At 47.2% G+C, this 22,409-nt stretch overlaps 1 protein-coding gene across 1 annotated transcript in view; it reads right to left on the bottom strand.

The window, feature by feature from the left end:
• RTF1 (RTF1 homolog, Paf1/RNA polymerase II complex component) overlaps positions 1 to 22,409 on the bottom strand; it is a 209,203-nt gene that overhangs the window by 48,991 nt on the left and 137,803 nt on the right. Inside the window, exon 13 of the mRNA XM_029598616.1 lies at positions 5,307 to 5,428. Coding sequence (XP_029454476.1) covers positions 5,307 to 5,428 — 122 coding nt within the window. The remainder of the gene's footprint in view (positions 1 to 5,306; positions 5,429 to 22,409) is intronic.

Below are 22,409 nucleotides of genomic sequence, written 5' to 3'. Positions count from 1 at the left end.
ACCTTATGAAAGACTTACAATTAGTGGACCCATGGCGATTAAAATACCCACACTCACGATCCTATACCTACGATTCTAAGGAACATGATTCATATTCAAGAATAGACTTGATTCTAGTAGTTAAATCACTTTATCACCTCATACAGAAACCAGAGGTGGGTATTATCTCCTTCAGATCATGCCCCCATACACCTAGACATACTACTAGACATACCTAGACATACTACTTCAGGGCAATGATGTAGGTAAACAATTTTGGAGGCTTAATGACTCCATACTGCCATACTAAGGATATTTCACAACTTATCCAAGACTTTTTCCACACTAATGCTAATTCGGTTAACTCTCCTGTTGTGGTCTGGGACTGCTTTAAGGTATTTATAAGAGGCCTATTTATATCCCGCTCTTCATTCCTGAAGAAAAATGAGAATGTGGTCAGTTCTCAGTTAAGAGATGATATATTCGCCCTTTCAAAGCAACATTACCAAAGCGGGTCCCCGGCTATTTTGACTCAGCCTAACAAAGCTAGAGAGGTACTACATAGGCTTGAAGCAGAGCGCATAGCCCATTCTATGGAATTGACTCACCAAGAATACTTTGCAGGAGGTGAAAAAGCAGGGAAATTGCTGGCTAACAAATTAAAAAGAATCACTTACCAAAATTAAATCTTAAAAATAAAAAATGAGACAGGCCAGATATTATCAACCACTTTGGCAATTAGCCAGCAATTTCTCAAATTTTACCAAGCCCTTTAATACAGTAGATTCCCAAATTACCCCAGAGGCGATCCACACTTATCTAGGTTCTATTTCTCTACCTCATCTATAGAAATGAGGGAATTACTCAATGCTGAAATATCCTCCTCAGAGATACTACTGGCCATTAAAAATCTCAAGGTAGGAAAAGCTCCAGGTCCAGATGGGCTCACTGTGAAATTCTATAAGATATTTGCCCCCCAGTTGGTAACACATTTGCAAAAGTTATTTAATTATCTTTGGACGGGGGATTCATTGCTTCCTGATTCCAATCTGGCGGGCAATACAATTATAGCTAAGCCAGGTCGAGATCCAACCCTCTGTGGCTCATACAGACCCATCTCCTTGATTAATCTCGATTTGAAATTGCTGGCCAAAGTTCTAGCAGACCGCTTAAACTGCTTTATTGCCCATATTATTCACCCAGACCAGGCTGGCTTCATTCCGGGCAGGATGACCAGCGATAACGTTTGGAAAATCCTAAATATAATTTGGGGGACACAAACAAAAAATACCAGCACTCCTTCTAGCCATAGACACTGAAAAGGCTTTCGATATGATGCATTGGCCTTTCTTGTTTGCTACTCTGAAGGCCATGAATTTTGGCCCCTTTCCAAAATTGGATAAATGCTCTATATCATAATCCCAAAGCTCGTTTGAAAATCAATGGTGGGTATTCTGATACTTTTAATGTACAGCGGGGTACCAGACAGGGATGCCCTCTATCACCTATCCTATTCGCCATATTTTTGGAACCTCTGGCCATCACCATACGTAATAATCCCCCTATCAATGGTTTTGCACCGGAGCCTGAAACTTATAAACTATCCCTATTTGCGGATGATATTCTTTTCACGATTAGCAACCCACATATCTTTGCAAGCTATTGAGGCCAACCTTGCCTCCTTCAGCACAGTCTTGGGTTTTAAAATCAACTGGGAAAAGTCCGAGATTTTGAACATATCTTGTAATTCCCAACTCAAATTATCCCTGAAATCTCACCACCCCTTTAAGTGGGCCTCAACCAAGATTAAATATTTAGGGGTGAACTTAGGAAACACCTATCAGACCTCTTTCAATTGAACGGGATCTTGACAAGTGGAATTGCCTCACTCACATGGCTAGGCAGGCTTGCCATTATAAAAATGAATACTCTCCTGAGACTACTAGATTTCTTTCAGACTCTCCTAATTCCACTAAATAATTCTATCCTAAAAAGGTGGCAGAGGAAACTGCTTCGCTTCGTCTGGAGACATAAACCCCCACGAGTGGCTAGGTCCGTCCTTTTCCAATCCAAGGTCAATGGGGGGCTGGGGCTCCCGAACCTTATCTGGTATTTTGTCTCAGCCCAACTGCACCCAATTATTGACACTGCATCCCAGTAGCAAAACATAGAGTACAAATTGAGCAGGCCTGGGTAAAGGACATGCCACTAAGGGCTATGGTGTGGCAGCCTCGTCGCTCCTGGCAACCCTGCCCAAACATGGCTCCCACCACCAGGCACACCCTAAATGTCTGGGCATCCCAGAAACAAATTGGCAGGCTATGCTTCCTATTTTTATTCATACTCTCTTTTTAATAATGTAACCTTTTCTCCATGCATACCTGTCCTCTCCTTCTTAGAGTAGAAATCTAGAGGTATCTCTCAGGTAGATCAAATTTATATTAATGGCAAAATAATACCATTTGCTAATCTCCATACTAAATATGGTCGGTCTTATACTGAATTTCTTTCATACCTTCAGATTGAGCACTTTTTAACTGCATTAAGGAAGAAATCCCTTTTATCTCCTGAGAGGTCCCTCTGAGGGATACTGCTCCCACCCTCACGTTGTGAAGGGCTTGATCTCAAAAATCTATAAGTTGCTAAATACTCGCATAAAAAACAAGCCTTCTTACATACTTGCCTGGGAACAAGATTTTGGTACACAGCTTCTTGACGAGAAGTGGTCTCTGATATTTTTTAGATCAAGTCTGCCTCAATTTCTTCCTCTATAATTGAGAATAGTTACAAAGTACTTTTCAGATGGCATATTACGCCTCTTCGATTAATCAAGTTCAATCCTACGATCAGCGGGCTGTGTTGACGCAATTGCTCACTACCAGGATCTTACCTTCATATGTGGTGGGACTGCACTCATATTCAGACCACTTGGCAACAACTATCCACTTTACTTTCAGAAATACTAAAGAATCCTGTCCAATTAACTAAAGAGCAAGCACTTCTTAATATTCAAGATGAATCACTCCCACTTAAAGCTCAAACCTTAATCCAACAGTTTTGCATAGCTATGAGAATGGAGATCGCTGCTTCATGGAAAAGACCTCGTCCCACAACAATACATGAAATTTTGCGGCGTATAGACAAAACACCGCGGCGAAGCATCATAAGCTGGGCAAGTTTCATCTCATTTGGTCACCATATTTGACTTGGATTCAAGCACGTCTCGCCCATATTACTCCTTAAGTATATAATCCAGGACATTAAACGCTTTTTTCAAATGTGCTAGTAATATCTATTTAAGCTTATGATGAGTGAACACTTGTGTATATCAATGTTTAATTTGGCACTTATATCAAGATGTATGCTTTTGCAGCATGGGGGGAGGCAGGGGAGGGGGTTTATATACAGAATTGAAATACTGTCCTTGACACTTGATGGTATACAATACTTAGTGTACTGTTGACCCTGTTTTTCTATGTTTTTGAACTGCAATAAAAATTACTAATTTAAAAAAAAAAAGAATTAAGATATTTCACTAGACATTTACATGGGTATCAATATAAATTGCGCCCTGTTGTGACAACACTTTAGATCTCATTGAAAACTTTTCATCTATGCTCGAGTTATTCTAATGTCTGGATATATCCAGATTTTGTCCATGAAACAGTTGCGAGCGATTACGAAAGAAAAATCTAAGCACAGAATTTCTGATATAAATGTGAAAGAAACCAACATAGTTCCTCTCTTAAGTACAACCGTCTCCTGAGATAATTCAAGAATGTCCATCAAATTTAAAGATGGATCTGGCACTTGGTTTTCAGTTGTACCATCTTCATTTTGAGGTAAATAGTAAGCTTTAGAGTTAACAGGCATAGCGTCCGATGGGATTTTAAGAATTTGGGACATATTGCTCTTGAATAAATCTTGCGGAGAAATCATTTTGATAAATGGAAAATTAAGAACCCATAAATTCAAAGTTCTTAGGGAATTCTCAAGATTCTCCAACGTTTTAGAATAAACCAAATCAGACTGAACCAGTTTATGATGAACTTTCTCAACTGAAGTTACCAGAGTTTCCAAATCTTCAAATGTTGCTCCATAAATGGTAACCGATCTTTCAGAAGCAAGTACATGGCGCATGGTATCAAGAGTAACAGTAGTTAAGGAGGAAATAGCCGATTCCAAGGATACTAACAACATTCCAGACAGCCTCAAAAGTTGTCAAAGCTGGCTTAATCAAAACTGGTTTAGATATTGGACATACCTTGGCATCCCCGTCGCCTACACTCATAGGGATGTTAACACCTTCCTCAGTCCTTGGAGGAGTAGGGGCAGAGGCTTGACCCACAGAATCTTCCATTCTCAAAGACTCCAGAGGGTTTAATCCTCTTGATGGAAGATCCATGATATTTCTTCTACAGTCCTCTGCTCCAGTGCCTCCCAACAACAGAGTTCCTCGCCCCCCTTTCGGGATATGCTGACTGAGCTACTGTATCGGCAGCAAGTGCTCTAAATAGAGGGGAAGGCGGTGTCGGTGCCCCAGGGCTGAGTGAAAAAACTTCGGCTAACGGAGCAGACATTCGCTCCACGTACGACTCTGAAATGGCCCACGCTTCCGGTGAAATTGGTGGTGGAGCTGTGAAAAAGCTCTCAATACGAAGCTGTTGTGATTCCATCAAGGGAGAACAACATACATTCTCCCTTAACTTCGCCTTACATTTGGTATGGGGCATAATTTTGACAAGAAAATTGAACCAGGAAACAAAACACGGAGAGAGCTCTCTCGGCTTGCCTTTCAAGCAGTGGTCATCTTGGTACCCCCCCCCCCCCTCTCCATTTCATGAAGATTTTAAGTCCCTATAATGACCATTTGTTTTGTCTAAAGTGATTTTTGCTGCAGCATATTTGTTGTTGCTCTATTGATTTTTGTTTGATTTTAGTTGGTTATTTATAACTTTTTTTAATTGTAGTGTTTTATTTTGTAACTCACTCTGAGCATTTGACCATATAGGTGAGAGAAAAAAGTAATAAATGAAATTAAATGAAACCTTCTTACTGACATACCTCCTTTTAAACAGGAATGAAGTGAACACTCAGCAGCAGCAAGCTGTGAGGTGCACAGAGACGCTGGAGCCCTAGCAATATGAGAATTATGCTGAGAGAAAGTGCACAAACACCCTTACACTTAACTGTAATTTATAGTGTGAAAGGCTTCACTTGGATATGGGTAGATAATGCCACAACTCAAACATGTTATATCACTGCTTTTATCCTCTTGATCTCCTCTTATGTAATACAAGAGATATTTCTTCAGTTCAGTAACCAACCTAATGGCAGATATGTTTTTCGTTCGCTGACGATCCAGGGCCTCTGCTCTCTCTTCCAGCTCGTTGAGCTGGTCCTGAATTTGTTTGGCCTTTTCTGGTTCCCCAGCATCTTCTGCCATCGCCTAAAACCAAATCAAAATAAAATCAAGTCAAAGGAAGCTTTCTTGTTCATCCCAATGACAGACTTCTTTCCCTATCAATACCAGACTTTGAGGATACAAGTAATAAAACCAGTGAAGGAAAGCTAGGCTATAGGATAGTAGATGTGCACTCTGTTCCCTCTCCAATAGGAACTAAGTGATGTAGAATGCCATTCCTCAGATGACTGAACACAAATCATATTCCACCTATCACTGCAGACTCCAGTTGGAATAATGTGATTCATATATATGGTCACTGTTAGCGTTCCATCTCTTGTCCCAAACAGCTCACAAAGTCCAAGCCATGGGATTCTTATAGACTGAAAATTAGTTTATCGGACACTTCTCAAACTTTATTTTAACTTTTTCTCTCTATAATCTTGCAAAAAATCAATTAACTGGCATGTCAGTCAAATTACAACTTGTTGGAAGGACAAGCAAGGCTGGCCTTCTCATACACCACTGATGTACACAGTACCGCAAATGAGAAGGAACTATATTAAGGGCTACAAAAATAAATGTCATATCTCAAAATAAAAATAGACAAAAAACTCCTCTCTCTTTTCACTTATTTTTCATCTAGTTCTTGTAGCCAACATGTAATTCAACATTCATTTTTGGGGGGGTTGGCCCGGGGAGAGGGATTTTGGCCCAGCTCTTTCCTCCAGTGACTTTCTAGCACTTTGTTTTTCTAAAACAAAAAACCCCAACAAATCGCTTATGTCAGGGGTGGCAAACCTGTGGCTTGGAAGGCATATTTGGTTCTTTCCCTCCTGGCTACATGGCAACTGAGCAGCACTGCAGAGGATAGGGATGAGGTAGGGCTGGAGCAGGAAGCAAACAGAACAAAGCAGAGAAGAGCCTTTCTGCTCTAGCCCCCTCCACCTCCTGGCCTCACAGTGCTGCTGGTTACTACAGAGACAGAAGGGAGGGCCTGGAGCAGGGATCAGAGGGTTTTATCTGCTCATCCTTGCCCTACCCCATCCCCATCTGCAATCAGCAGCAGTGGAGGGCAGGGGAAGAGACTGGAGCAGATAGGACAGCACAAAGTCAGTCAGCTCCCTGCTCCAGCCCTCACCACACTGTCCAACTCCCCTCCCCACCCACCTGTTTCATGGAGCACAGGGCTCTTTTCTGGTCTGCTATCTGGAGTCGAAGTGCTGGAGAGTACAAAACCCCTGGCCTAGCAACTCACTATGCTTGTAAGACATGGGATTCAGCTGACAGCAGAGGGGAGAAGGGAGTCTGGCCAATTTGTAGCAAGGGAAAGGGGTGAATGCTGAAAAGGGGTGAAGGGAGAAGGGGGATGAATGTAGTTGATAAATTTTCTGGGGAGTAGTGAATGAAGTTAATGTTGGGGGAAAGTGAGGGGTGTGAATGCTTGAAAAAGAAGCAATGCAAGAGGGGGTGAATGCTTCTGAGGGCAATGATGTGAAAAGGGGTGAATGCTGCAAGAGCTGAGAAGAGGGGAGAACTGCATAAGAAGCTTATGGTATAAGGAAGATGTGGTGGTAAATACCCCACCTGCCTGAAGTCAAGCAATGCAAATTGGACTTTCTGGCACCTTATTCCTCCTGCAACAGGTGTGAGGGGACCAGGGCTTGGATGGAGAAAATGGAGAGCAGGAGAGAGGGCTGGGATAGGGTGTTGTATGAGAGACATGTGGAGGGGGCATGAGAGAGCCAGGGACGGGTGTAGAAAGAGGTTCAAAAGAACAGAAAAGGCTATAGATGGGTGTGAAAAAGCTAGGAGTGGGTATGTGTGCAAGAAAGTCTGATGGTGATTGAGGGTGGGGGGGGGGGGGGTTTAGTGAAAATTTAGAAGGATGGTTGATGGTCAGAGGTAGTGAAACTGGAAGGAAGGAAAAGAGAGAACTAGAGTAGAATAAGGAGGAGAGGGAGAATGACACAGCCTGAAGGGTGATGGGGCAGGGAGAGACAAAGCTACAGGTGTGATGACTGGAAGGGTGAGACAGCCAGAAATGGTGATTGGATGGAGAAGGATTTGAGAGAGACACATGGGGAGGGAGGGGGGGTGAATGCTTCTGAGGGAAGTGACTTGAAAAGGGGTGAAGAGTTGGTGAAGAGGGGTGAAGTTGGTGAAGAGGGGATGGGTGTGTGAGAGCCAGAGGTAATAATGGTGGACGATGCATGCGAGAGAGCAAGAGGAGTCACTGGAGGGGAGAAAGAGGGTGAGCAAGAAGGAGTGGAGGCAGAAGAGATACTGGTGGTGGGCAGGGAAGGAAGGGAGGAGGAACAAAGTAGCACAAGGGGTGGAAAGGGATTGTTAATGTTGGAGCTGATGCACCCAACATTATTTTTGTGCTGTTTGGGGAAAAATTATGCTTGGGCTACCAGGAGAGATACTGATAGGAACAAGGTGGGGGATTGAGAGAGACTATGGGGACAAGAGAGAAAGACAGACATTGGGCAGAGAATGGGGAAGAGAAAAGGGGAAATGGTCAGAGAATGGTGGGGACAGGGTTGGGGATTGAAAGACAGATTAGCGGGAACAGGAAGAGATTGAGCAAGAGAAAGACTGGCGCGGGACAAAGTTTGGGGACTGAGAAACAGACTTATGGGAACAGGATGGGATTGAGAGAGAAACCAGTGTAAAGTGGCATATTTAAAGAGGGAGAAATACTGTTGGAAGGAGGTACCCCCCTCCTCCCTGCCCCAACATCCCTTGTCTTTTGAAAATGTAAGGCTCTTTTGTACTGTGTATTCCAATATCTTGGCACTTGGTGCATGAAAAGTTGGCCTCCCTTGGTTTATGTATTCGCTTTGTCTACACATTATCTCCTGAACCATTTAACCAATAGTAACCAAAATTTCAAAAGAGAACATTTACTTAAAAATTAGAAACCAAAATAAAATGTTCCCAAGAACATATAGATCTAGTCAAAAATGTGAAGAAAAATGACAGGTTTTCCCATTAAACTGAGAAAAAAAAAGCATGCATAGGAATTACTGCAATTTTTTTTTCTTATTTTTTGGGCTTCCAGCTCAATCAGAACCTACTGCTATCTGCTCTAGCACCATAAGCCTTCAATCACAGATAAAGCAAATGTTGCTTACCTGTAAATAGGTGTTCTCACAGGACAGCAGGATGTTAATCTTCACATATGGGTGACATCATAGGATGGAGCCCAATCACGGAACACTTGTCAAAGGTTCTAGACCCTTGACTGGCACCTACTGGGCATGCCCAGCATGGCACTAAACCTGCAGCCAGCAAGGGTCTCTCTTCAGTCTTGTTTAAAGGTACAGGAAGTGCCGAAAAATAAAATAAGAAAACGAACCCAACACCAGGGGTTGGCGGGCGGGTTTCGTGAGGACTAACATCTTGCTGTCCTGTGAGAACACCTGTTACAGGTAAGCAACATTTGCTTTATCTGTGATTGAAGGCTTATGGTGCTAGAGCAGATAGCAGTAGGTTCTGATTGAGCTGGAAGCCCAAAAAATAAGACTAAGTCCCTTGTGTCTGCAAATCGGTGACATGGGCTCCCCAGCCAAGGTTGGAAGCATCGGTGGTGAGAATTTTTTGAGGGTCTGGAGTCTGGAAGGGCAGGCCTCAAAGGAGATTGATCTGATTTTGCCACCAGGCTAGAGACTGACGAAATGAGTTGGTAATGTGGACAGTGGTCGATAGAGGTTGGACGGACTGAGTCCATTGTGATCTTAGAGACCATTGCATGGCTCATGGCCAAGCGGGCCATTGGGATAACCTGTACTGAGGACACCATGTGTCCTAGCAGGATGAGGAAGTGGTGTGCAGTCATGCGCTGCTGAGACTGTAGCTGGTGTGCGAGAGAGATGAGAGTGAGAGCTCGCTGTTGAGGCAGAAATGCCTTTGCCTGCAAGGTGTCCAAGTCTGCCCCAATGAATGATAAAGTTTGAGATGGGACTGAGCAGGATTTTGCATAGTTGACGAGAAATCCTAGCGAAGTCAGAGTGTGTAAAGTAAGGCGTAGGGACGACAGAGCAGCCTGTTGAGTGGGAGCCCTGATCAACCAATCGTCTAGATAGGGGTAGACGTGAACACCTTGAGTCCTGAGGAAGGCTGCTACTACTACGAGGCACTTGGTGAAGACTCGTGGTGCAGATGCCAGGCCGAATGGTAGCACTCGGTACTGATAGTCCTTGGGGCCTACTAGAAATCTCAGGAACCTGCGATGAGACGGAGTTATTGCAATGTGTGTGTACGCATCTTGGAGATCGAGAGAGCAGAGCCAGTCTGAGGAAGGAGGGAACCCAAGGTTACCATCTTGAACTTTTCTCAGTGGAGGTACTTGTTGAGGGCACGTAGGTCCAGAATTGGACGAACGCCGCCTGATTTTTTGGGGATTAGAAAGTTCCGGGAATAGAATCCTAGGCCTTGTTGGGAGTAGGGCACTGGCTCTATTGCTCTGGACTGGAGGAGGGAGACCTCCTGCTCCAGGAGAAGAGAGTGGTCGGATGTTCCCCACGTCAGTAGAGGTGGGGAGTCCGGTGGGATGGAGAGAAAGTTCAGGTGATAACCTTGAGAGATTATGGCAAGGACCCACTGGTCTGAGGTGATTGTGTGCCACCTGTTGTTGAAATGGCACAATCGACCTCCCACTGGTATCTGAGGCAGTGGAAACTGGCTGCTGCTCTCTATGCAGGAGTCAAAAGCCGGAAGCAGGGCCTGGCTGAGGAGCTACCTGCGGCTTTTGTTTCCGCGGTTGACGAGACTGGGCCTTTTGGAAAGGTCTCGTGGAACGAGTCCTAGATTGTGGTGGATAGGACTTCTTTGGACAGAAGAATGACTTTTTAGTATCCTTCCTGAAAGGCTGTTTGGAGGAATACTCAGAGGGCATCAGAGAGAGCTAACGAAGGGTCTCATGATGGTCCTTGAGTTCCGCCACCGTCCGCTGAATCTGTTCGCCAAACAGATTGTTGCCTATGCAGGGCAGATCAGATAACCTGTCTTGTACTTCGGGGCGCAAGTCCGACGACTTAAGCCAGGCCCATCTTCTTGCCTAAACAGCAGTTGCAGATACCGTGAAAGCAGCGAAGATATCATAAGAGGATCTGATTTCATGCTTCCCTGTCTTGAAGTCCTTGTGTACCAGGGCTTGAAGCTGTTCCTGGAATTGCTGAGGCAGGGACTCTGCAAAGTCCTGTATCTGCTTGAATAAGACCCAGTTGTACTGGGTTATATACAGCTGGTAAGAGGCGATCCGGGAGATAAGCATTGATCCCTGGAAGACACACCGGCCAATGGCGTCCAGGAATTTCTGTTCCTTACCTGGGGGAAAGGAAGAGTGGGGGTTTTGATCTTTTTGCCCTCTTTTGGGCCGATTCTACAACCACAGATTGGTGATCCAGTTGAGGTTTCTGGAATCCTGGGGCTGACTGGACCAAATAAATGGTATCAGCTTTCCTGTTGACTGGAGCAACAGAACCAGGGTGTTCCCAGTTCTTTTTGAGAAGATCCAAAAGAACCTGGTGAATAGGGATGGAGGTTATTTCCTTGGGAGCATCCAGGAATTGTAACAGCTCCATCATTTGATGCCTATCATTTTGCTCAGTCTGTAATTGGAAGGGAACCAATTCAGACATTTCCTTCACAAAATTTATGAAGGACAAGACCTCTGGAGGAGAATGCTTCCTACTTTCAGTAGGAGAAGGTGGCGATGGTAAATCATCGGTGTCTTGAGATGAATCGTCAGTCCAGGTGTCATAGGGATCAGCACCTGTCCCTGTAGGAATCTGAGAAGGACGGGACGATGGTATTCCTGAAGGTCCTGGTCTAGGATCTGAAGGCATTGAGGGAAGTAATGGAGGCACCAATGAAGGCATCGAGGGCACCGGTGTAGGCATCAAGGGCATTGATGGATGGATCGGTGGCGTTGATGGGCGCATCGGCATCGATGGTTGAGGCATCGGCATGACGAATGGTGTTTCCCCTTCCAATGTGACAGGGTAAGCGGGGAAGGCACCGGAGTCATCGGTGACCCAGGATCCATCGGTGGAAAAGCAGCTATGAGCGCTTCCATCTTAGAGAGCAGCGGTGCCAATGCTGCTGGAATGGGATCGATGGTCGGTTTCGCGACCAGCACCGATTTTGGTGCCAGGGGACCTTGGAGTCTGCATCGCCTTATCGATGGCCTCCTGAACCATCCGGTCCAGTTCTTCACAGAGACCTGGAGCAAGCAGCCCCTGCTCCGGAAAGGAAGAAGGAGGCAGAGGCATAGCCAGAGGGACCACCATTAAAGGTGGAATCGCAGCTCTCGATACCCGTCCGGGTGAGGGTTGCCTCGGTGACCCGGTCGCAGAAAGGGTCGGTGCCTTTTCTGGACAGGGTTTCTTCGATGGCAGCTCGGATGATGGCGAGGTCGATGATTTTCTTTCATCAATGGTCCGAGACTTCCGGTGTCGATGCCGTTGTTTCTCTCTATGATCCCCTCGGTCCTGAGGGGAAGTAGAGGTCGTCAAAGGCCGAGAAGTCGTCGACGCCGGATGGTCACCGGCAGGTGGCCGATACTGGCCTGAAGTAGACTATGCCGGTTCAGACTACGTCGATGCAATGGACGGCATCGGAGTTTGAGAACGGAAAAGAAGTTCCATTTTCTCCATTCTGGCCTTGCGACCTTTTGGTGTCATTAAGGCACATTTGGTGCAAGTCAGGACATCATGCTCGAACCCGAGACACATTACACAGACTTTATGCGAGTCTGTTATGGACATGGTGCGAGTACAGTCCAGGCACCGACGGAACCCCAACGCCAAGGCCTTTGAAAAATTTAGCCGCAGTACGGTCGACGGCCAGTAGGCCACGAGGGCCAAACTCAACGGGAATCAACCGAAAATGGGTAAAAACTTATCGGAGTACCGCGGTGTCAAAAGATTTGAAGGAGGGACCCCTGTGGGGTATGAAAGTTTTTAGTAATTCCGTGAGGAAAATTCCTGTCAGGAATCTCTGTGGAGCTCCTTAACCCGCATGGCTACTGCTGCGCGGAAAAAAGAAGACTGAAGAGGGACCCCTGCTGGCTGCAGGTTTAGTGCCATGCTGGGCATGCCCAGTAGGTGCCAGTCAAAGTTCTAGAAACTTTACAAAAGTGTTCTGTGACTGGGCTCCATCCTATGATGTCACCCATATGTGAGGACTACTATCCTGCTTGTTTTGTGAGATAAGAATTTCCCCTGCATTACCCCCCCCCCCCCCCTTTATTTTTTTATACACCCCTTCCCAACTCACTCTGCCCAGTCATGGCAGACAACAATCTTCAGTTGGGGGCCATGTACCCAAGCTCCTTCTGGAACTGTGCAAGCATGGGCTCTACATCCAGCCACTAGAGTTGCAATTTTGCAATGACTGTGTAGGGGAATTATAGACCCCTTGGGTCTTGCTTTTAGGCTAACTGAGCTAGGCTTCAGAATTCATATTAAGGGCTACTGTAAGTGATAAAAAGGGGAAGTATAAGTTACATGCCAAGATTAAGCAACAAGAAGGAAGACAAGGAAACGACTGGCTGCCTCAAAGATAAGACAGGTTGTAGTGGTCTTCCATTGTACTAATGAATTAGCATTTTTATTTCTCCCTTATCTCCAATAGCTGGTAAAATGGAAAAAACTGAACAGAAAACGCTTGCAAAATGTAGGATTTGCTAGAATAGTCTTTGGAAATGTAATAAAAGCATGATCAGCTATTAATCAGGGATCACTTCATTGTACCTGCTATTCAGAGTAGCAAAGAATAAAAAGGAGCCCCATACAAATTCTGTTTTCCCTTATTACAGATAATAAAAATCTGTCTTCCTGACTGACTTCCCTGGTATTATTCAGCCTTGCTAAATTTCTACAACAATCTTGATGTTCTGGCGCAGGAAGTGCTGGCACTGAGGCAGGATGCACAGATTCTGGACAGGTCTCCCTCATTGATATCTGGCACCACTAGAATAGGAGACTTCTTTTGATTGGGCTCTAGGAGGGAGAAATTGTCCCAGACCAGTCCCCTGCCAACTGAGGTGGCACACTTCCACCCAAGTTGTGAAAATCGGTACAGGTTATAGGTTAGTCAGAGGTAAGGCACCTGGCGGCATAGATATTCTTCTAAGGAAGAAAAGAGAAATCAGAACTTTTAGGTAATTAAAGATAAGAACATAAGAAATTGTCATAGTGGGTCAGACCAAGGGTCCATCAAGCCCAGCATCCTGTTTCCAACAATGGCCAAACCAGGTTACATGTACGGGCAAGTACCCAAACATTAAGTAGATCCCATGCTACTGATGCCAGTAGCAACAGAGGCTATTCCCTAAATCAGCTTGATTAATAGCAGTTAATGGACTTCTCCACCAAGAACTTATCCAAACCTTTCTTCTGGCAAATTCTAAGGCTTAGTTGTGCACTGAGTGAAAAGCAAGTTTGCTTATCGTAAACAGTGTTTCCGTAGATAGCAGGATGATTTAGCCATTCTGTCATGGGAGCTGGCATTCAGGGCCCAGAAGGCGGAGCTTTTCAAAGCAGAGGTTAGAGTTTTTGGTCTCTGCGGCTGTGTGTGTGTTCCCGCGCAGGAAAGTAACAGATTCTCCTCAGTCTGTAATTAAACTTACGCGAAGCAAAATAGAAGGATCGACTACCAGGGAGGAGGGAGGGTCAGCATGGCTAATTCATCCTGCTATCTATGGAAACGCCATTTACGGTAAGAAAACTTGCTTTTTCCCGTTGATAGCAGGGCTGAATTAGCCATGCTGTCATGGGAGTCCCAAGCTCCCGATCATGCGCTTTGAAAAGGTCCATTGTTTTTGCGTGATCTATTGAATGTGGTAGTTGACTTGGTTAAGTTGATAGATACTGCAGGATAGCCATCTCTATCTTCGCATCAGTGGCTGCCTGTTGGTTTAAGCAGTAGTGAGATGTGAAAGTGTGGAGAGAGGATCACGTAGCCGTTTTGCAAATGTCCACAGGTTGTACATTTCTGAGATGTGATATTGAGGCAGCTACTGCCCTAACTTGGTGAGTGTTGAGCAAGGATGTGAGAGTTAACTTTTGCTTCTCATAACAAAATTGGATACACTGTGCTATCCAGCTGGAGATGGTTCGTTTAGCAACTGGTAGTCCAGGTGCATTCAGATTGAACGAGACGAAAAGTTGAGAGGTACGGAAGTCTGAGTGTGTCCTTTCCTTGTAGTATGCCAACGCTCGTTTGCAGTCCAGTGTGTGGAGCAACTGCTCTCTATTGTTAGAATGAGGTTTAGGGAAGAACGTTGCTAGTTCTATCATTTGGGTCAAGTGGAACTGTGACACCACCTTTGGGAGAAAGGCTGGATGAGTCCTGAGAACTGCTTTGTGGTGATAAAACTGCAGATATGGAGCATAGTGAACTAAGGCCTGTAATTCACTAACTTGTTGTGCGGATGTTACTGCCACAAGAAATACTACTTTCCACGTGAGGTATTTTATGTGGGCCGAATCCATTGGTTCGAATGGAGATAGCATGAGCTGTTCCAAGAAGAAGTTCAGATTCCATGGAACCGGTGGCTTAGAGATTGGTGGACGAAGGTGCAACAACCCTTTGATGAAATGAGAAACCATGGGTGATTGGAGATAGGATGACTGTTATATGTTCTATGATATGCTGCTATGGCACTAAGGTGTACTCTTATGGAGGATGTCGTGTACAATGTATAGAGGTAATCCATGAGGAGTTCTGGTGAACAATCCAACGGTGGAATACCCTTGGATGTGCACCAGGCAGAATAATGTTTCCATTTGAAACCGTAATTTCGTCTAGCTGACTGTTTTCTAGCCTCTATAAGGACCTTTTGGGCTGTCATGGATACGCCTTGTTCCGTCAGTAGGAACCGTTCAATCTCCATGCTGTCAAATGGAGGGATGAGTGTAGCGGGTGAAGAAGCGTTCCCTGCTGTTGGACTAAAAGATCTGGTTGATTTGGTAGTTGAACTGGGTCGATGATGGAGAGGTGTAGGAGGTAGCTGTACCACGGTTGTCTGGGCCACGCGGGGGCTATTAGTATCAGTTGAACCCCATCTGTTATGCATTTTTGAATTGTCCTTGTGATGAACAGAATTGGTGGAAAGGCATACACCAAGCCTTCCATCCAAGGAATTAGGAAAGCATCCTGTGCAACTCTGTTTCGACTGGGCCAAAGTGAGCAGAAATGGGGACCTTGTGCATTCATCTCTGTAGCAAAGAGGTCCATCGTCGGGACCCCCCCAATTTAGGAATATCCCCTGAGCAACTTGTTGATTTAGTGACCATTCGTTGGTGCGTGAGCACCGGTGTTATAGCCTCTAGGGAGAGCAATTTTGTCAGTGTGGTTTCCACTGCCGTCCTCTTGGAGGGGGAGTGGCAAGGGAATTTCACAAATTTGTCTGTGGGGATGCTGTGAAGTCCAGATATTATCCCTCTCGAATGATGGTTAGGATCCACTTGTCTGACGTTATCTTAACCCATCTTTGGTAGAATAGGGTAAGCCTGCCCCCATGGCTTCTTCCTGTGGATGGGTCTGTTGATTCTCATTGTGGGGTGCGGCTGGAGCCTGGACCTGAGCCGGCTCCCCTCTTGTTGTATTTGTTCCAAAAGGACTGACCTCTGCCTGCGGGGCGAGGTGCTTGGTATGTATTCTTGTATGGTCTGAAGCACTGTGATCCTCTGCCTTTGGATATTTGGGAGAGGTGCGATGGCTTCTTCTATTCTTGTACTCCGGTAGCCGAGGTACTGGGGATTCACCCCATTTGTCGGCTAACTTCTCCAGTGTGCTTCCGAACAGGAGGGCTCTTTTAAAGGGCATTCTTGTGAGTTTCGACTTGGAGGTCGCGTCGGCTGACCAGCTTCAGAGCAGAGTTGTCTTCTGGCTGCCACAATGGATGAGATGCCCCTGGCTGAGGTGCACATCAGGTCGGACGTCGCATCCGTGAGAAAGGATATCGCTGGTTCTAATGTTGACAGGCGTGGTAGCGTTCCTGGCAAGTGATAAGCAGGCCTGTGTCACCACAGCACTGCAGGCAGCGATCTGTAGTGTCATAGCTGCTGCATCAAATGACTGTTTAAGGATGGATTCCTGACGTCTGTCCTGGGCATCCTTGTGTGCCACTCCTCCTTCGACTGGAATGATAGCGCACTTCATGACAGCGCAGACCATGGTGTCCACTTTGGGGAACACCAGGAGTTCTTTGGCTGAGGGCTCCAGTGAATATAGGGCTTCTAGGGCCAGTCTTCCTTTGAAACTGGCCTCCGGGACATTCCATTCCAAGTCGATCAGTTGTTGTACGGCCTGTAGCAATGGGAAATAGCATGAGGCCTGACGGAGCCCGACCAGCAGAGGGTTCGTCTTTGGCTCCACTGTGGTGCTTGTGCCTGGGATGGCCAGTTCCTTCAAGCTCAGAGCCACAAGGTTTGGTAACTCGTCTCTGGAGAAGCAACGCATCATGGTTCGGTATGGTTCCATTCCTGGAGGGATTGCTCCTTCCTCCAGGGAGTCTGTTTCTTCCTCCGAGGTGTCTGTGTCCCCTAAGAGAAGGCTTTTGTCCGAAAGGGGAGGCACGTCTCGGGGAGGCTGGGAGGGGCCTGGAAGGTTCTGGTCTTCTGGTGGAGGCTGTGGCTGTGTCGCCGGTGGCACCGATTGTGCCTGGACAAAGGTTTGCAGCCCTTTAAAGAATTCTACCCAGGAAAAGGTTGAAGCCAGCGGCAATTGAGTAGGGACCGAGCCGGGGATAGAGAGGTCCGGGGTACTGTCGTTGGTGTAGTCGGATTCCTCTTCTGGCTTGGGGGGGGGGGGGGGGGGCTTTGTCCTGGTTCCCCCAGGGCCTCTTCGCACTACAGGCACAGGGCTGAAGCCACTTCCTGTTGTGCCACTCTCAGGTGGCAGGCTGGGAAGAGAGCTTGTCCCTTGGCTTTCTTGGCCGGAGGTGCCATGATTTGGGCGCACAGAGTTGTTCAAAACTCATCTGTGCGCACGCCTGGAGGCTTAGATATGCACTCCAGGTGCGAAGATGTGCGTGCAATCTGCGCAAAATGTGCGCCTAGGGCAAGATGCACGCGCCGCTGTGTGCACTGGCTTGATTTGTGCGTGTCGCTGTGCGCGCGCTGCTATGCGCACAAGTAGTTTATGCGCCCAGCTCGACGCTGTGCGCACGTCTCACTTGTGCAGACAATACGGCGTCAAGGGGGGGAGATGGCGCCGGTGACCACGCAGGCAAGATGGCGACCCCCTTGGAGGGTCTCCACGAGGGAGAGCCCTCGTACCGAATCGGGGTCTAGCCTGGACGGGGCTGCTCAACTCGATGGGACAGACACCGACAGGCGATCTGTGCAGCTATCCGAGCCTTGGAGACCGGAGAAACGTTTTCTACCTTACCTTGTCTCGGCGCTTCCTGGTCTCATGCCGGCCGGTCTCCGGCTGCGGGGGGGAGAGGGGAATATCTTCACCGCCGCACTCGATCTTGCACCCGCTGCCTCTCAGCCACTCCCTCCTGGGGGCTAAGTCCACGTCAGGAACCGGCTACCAGACCGAGGCTTAACTCTGAGGGATCTCAGAAATCACCTCAGGAATTCTCGACTGGGGGAGGGACCCTTAGGTATCACCACAGGAGAGTGGGGCTCTTCTTGTACAGGTAAGATTTTGGAATTTTCTTTCTTTGGTTTGGATTTCCTAACGCTGAGCAAGCGTGTGTAGAGTCCCAAACTGCTAAGGAGACTGAGAAATACTGAAGAGCAGAGCTTACTGCAGGGGTACATGTAGTGCTGACGTCAGATTGAAATCTGACTCCGTCTCCAACTGCTATCAGGAGCACACTATACCCATTGGTCCTGAGTCCATCTGCTACACGCTAGGAAAGCCTTTGTTTTTGCGTCGAGTGCATCGGCTTCTGCATTTGATGCGTAGGTTTCAGTGCCCGATGGGATGGTTGCTCCAGCCTCTGCTTGGAAAAGCTCCGCCTTCCGGGCCCTGAATGACAGCTCCCATGACATCATGGCTAATTCAGCCCTGCTATCGACGGGAAAAAATAATTTTCTCTGATTAGTTTTAAATGTACTACTTGTTAACTTCATGGAGTGCCCCTAGTCAGCGAATATATCGTGTATGAATGGGGATTAGCTTCTGCCGTGTCTAGATTGGTCTAGGTGTGAACTGAAAAATAGTTGTTCACTAGGTCTGAAACTTGAGCCAAGCTTCTGCTTGGAGAAAGCTCATGACTCAGCAACTCTTTTCCCTCTCTTTCCCTGTGTGCATATGAAGCATTAATCAAGAATTGCCAGGAGAATCGCCTCCGTAGCTGTAGAGAGGAGTTCATCCCTCTGGGAATGCAGGCTCTGTTTGAGTAAACCACTGACCTTCCCTTATCCCAATTTTGCGTGTGCAAGCCCATTTGAGTTGCAACAAGGGGCCGATGATGGGCGTGAAGATGCTCCGTGGTAGGGCTCGTTCAGCAAAGGACATTCACCAGGTAGACCTCGAGGAAAGACAGAATTATAATACAAGTAGTGTCTGCTTTAGGATATGTGAATTTGAGCTTTGCTGCATGATTGTGTACCTTAAGCGTGAAATAATATTGGTCTACAATTAATCCAATTAAGTGTTTAAATTTTTGACTGTTACACTATACTGGAGACAACTCCCAGTTATCTATTCTGAATTTTCAAACTGGCATTCCAGATATGGTCTATATGAAGCCCACCTCAGGCTAACAGTTCAGTCTGGCAGTCCTTTAAGTGTTCTTCTATTTCCTACTGTTTCACACCAAAGGGAGTGTCTTGAACCACAGCTGAATGCTATTTTTCCCATGTTTTATGTTTGCTGCTAAATAATCTATGTTGAGAAAGGAGTGACAAAGTACTAGGTTCTGAGATCTTGTACGGCGCACTGCCTGTTTGATTGCTTTTTCTATCAGGACCTTTATTAACATTTTTGAGAAGGTCACTGGACTCCTGGCACCTGCTGGCTCTCTTCCAACTGTTTCTGTATTAAAGCTGTTTCTTCCCTTGGAAGTTAAATCTAGAACACAAATTTCAGATCTAGTTTCTCAAGAATGGACTAATACTTTGGTAAATCTTTGATTAGCGGGGTCTATAAGTGTAGAGAATGTAGAGATTACTTACCTGATAATCTCCTTTTCCTTAGTATATGCAGATGGACTCAAAACAAGTGGGTATAGTGTGCTCGTGCTAGCAGTTGGAGACGGATCTGACATCAGCATGGGTACATATACCCCCCACAGGAAGTGTAGCAAATCAGTAATCTTCCTTGCAAAAGCTTTATGGATATATGTGTGACTGACCGATCGATTAAATAAACAGGATTACCCTGACCAATTGATGGTAGCTGGAGACCGCCAGTGTTCTCAACCGGAAGGCGTCGACACCCGGCAGGGTGGAAGCCCTATATAAGGAAACATGGCTTACCGTGAGTTGGCGAATCCCCATGTATACCGGCAGCCGGGCGGGATGCTGAGTCCATCTGCATACACTAAGGAAAAGGAGATTATCAGGTAAGTAATCTCTACATTTCCTAGCGTGTAGCAGATGGACTCAAAACAAGTGGGATGTACAAAAGCTACTCCCGGACTGGGCGGGAGGCTGCCCGAGGACCGTGTAGGATTGCCCTCGCAAATGCTGTGTTCTCCCTGGCCTGGACGTCCAGACGGTAGAATCTGGAGAAGGTATGGAGGGAGGACCACGTCGCCGCTTTACATATCTCTGCAGGCGACAGCATCCTAGTTTCTTCCCAAGAGGCCGCTTGCGCTCTTGTAGAGTGAGCCTTGACCTGTAGAGGTGGTGGTTTTCCCGCCTCAACGTAGGCTGCCTTGATAACTTCTTTGATCCAGCAGGCGATGGTTGGCCGTGAGGCCGCTTCCCCTTGCTTCTTCCCGCTGTGAAGGACGAACAGATGGTCCGTCTTTCGTACTGCTTCTGACATTTCCAAGTATCTGGCCAGTATTCTGCCGATGTCGAGATGACGCAGTATTCGACCTTCTTCTGACTCCTTCAAACCTTCCGTAGATGGCAAGGATATGGTTTGGTTGAGGTGAAAGTGTGAGACCACTTTGGGTAAGAAGGAAGGAACCGTGCGAAGATGGATAGCTTCTGGAGTGATTCTGAGAAACGGATCACGGCAGGACAGTGCTTGTAGCTCTGAGATGCGGCGTGCTGAACACACAGCCAGCAAGAACACCATCTTCAAGGTTAACAAATGGAGAGATAGGCCTCGAAGGGGCCTGAAGGCGGATCCCACTAGAAATTCCAACACTAGGTTGAGGTTCCACAAGGGCACTGGCCACTTCAGTGGCGGGCGAATGTGTTTGACTCCTTTCAGGAAACGTGAAACGTCTGGGTGTTTGGCAATGGTATTGCCGTCACTCCTGGGACCGTAGCAAGATAGCGCTGCTACCTGAACCTTGATGGAGCTGAGGGACAGACCCTTCTGAAGTCCATCTTATAGAAAGTCCAAAATGATAGGAATCTTAGCGGCATGTGAATTGGTGCTATGAGAGTCGCACCAGGCTTCAAAAACTCTCCAGATCCTGATATATGTCAGTGATGTGGAGAACTTGCGTGCTCGGAGGAGTGTATCTATTACCGGCTCAGAGTATCCTCTTTTCTTCAATCTAGCCCTCTCAATGGCCAGACCGTAAGAGAGAATTGAGCTGGATCCTCGTGGGGGATGGGACCTTGCCGCAGCAGGTCCCTGTGTGGAGGCAGGCGTAGAGGATTCCCTGCCAGTAGTCTTCTCATGTCTGCGTACCAGGGTCTTCTTGGCCAGTCCGGGGCCACTAGAAGAACTAGGCCTCTGTGTCGCTGAATCTTGTGTATAATGGCGCCCAGCAGGGGCCACCGAGGAAAGGCATATAGCAGGATTCCCTGAGGCCACGGCTGTACCAGGGCATCGATCCCCTGGGATAGCGGATCTCGCCTGCGGCTGAAATATCTGGGTACTTGAGCGTTGGACCTGTCTGCTAATAGGTCCATGCCCGGCGTCCCCCACTGATCCACAATCATCTGGAAAGCTGTGGGCGACAGCTGCCATTCCCCTGGGTTTAGGCTTTCTCTGCTGAGGAAGTCTGCCGTGGTGTTGTCCTTCCCGGCGATGTGAACGGCGGTGATGTCCTGGAGATTCGCTTCCGCCCAAGTCATCAGGGGGGCTATTTCTAGGGATACCTGTTGGCTTCTGGTTCCGCCCTGTCGGTTGATGTATGCCACCGTGGTGGCGTTGTCTGACATCACTCTGACCGCTCTGTGGCGAAGTCTGTGGGCAAATCGCAGGCACGCTAGCCTGACTGCCCGTGCCTCTAGTCGGTTGATGTTCCTCCTTGACTCTTCTCTGTTCCACCGCCCTTGGGCGGTGAGTTCTTCGCAGTGTGCTCCCCATCTGTTCAGGCCGGCATCTGTAGTGAGCAGGGTCCAGGTTGGGGAGGACATTCTCAACCCCCGGCTCATGTGGCCGGGCTGCAACCACCACCGTAGCTGATTCCGCACTCTGGCTGGGAGAGGTAGGTGTACAGTGTAGTTCTGTGATCGTGGGCTCCACCGGGATCGGAGGGCGCGTTGTAATGGTCTCATATGAGCCCGCGCCCATGGTATCACCTCCAGAGTGGATGCCATGAGGCCGAGGACCTGTAGGTAATCTCGAGCTGTGGGCCGGCTGGCGCTCAGCAGGGCCTGCAGATGATTCCGGAGTTTCGACTTCCTTTTGGAGGTCAGGCTGACCTTGTCTTCCTGGGTGTCGAATTGAACCCCTAGGTATTCCAGCGACTGGGACGGCTGTAGGGAACTCTTCTTTATGTTGACTACCCATCCTAGGCTTTCCAGAAGAGCTATAACTCTGTTGGCTGCTCGGTGGCTCTCCTCCGGTGACTTTGCCCTGATCAGCCAATCGTCCAGGTAGGGATGGACGAGAATTCCTTCCTTCCTGAGTGCTGCCGCCACTACTACTATGACCTTGGTAAAGATCCGTGGCGCGGTGGCTAACCCGAAGGGTA

The sequence above is a fragment of the Rhinatrema bivittatum genome, chromosome 4 (genome assembly GCF_901001135.1).
Source record: "Rhinatrema bivittatum chromosome 4, aRhiBiv1.1, whole genome shotgun sequence".
Lineage (NCBI taxonomy): Eukaryota > Metazoa > Chordata > Amphibia > Gymnophiona > Rhinatrematidae > Rhinatrema > Rhinatrema bivittatum.
The sequence above is the reverse complement of the archived record's forward strand: the minus strand, read 5'-3'. Positions and strand labels throughout refer to the sequence as shown.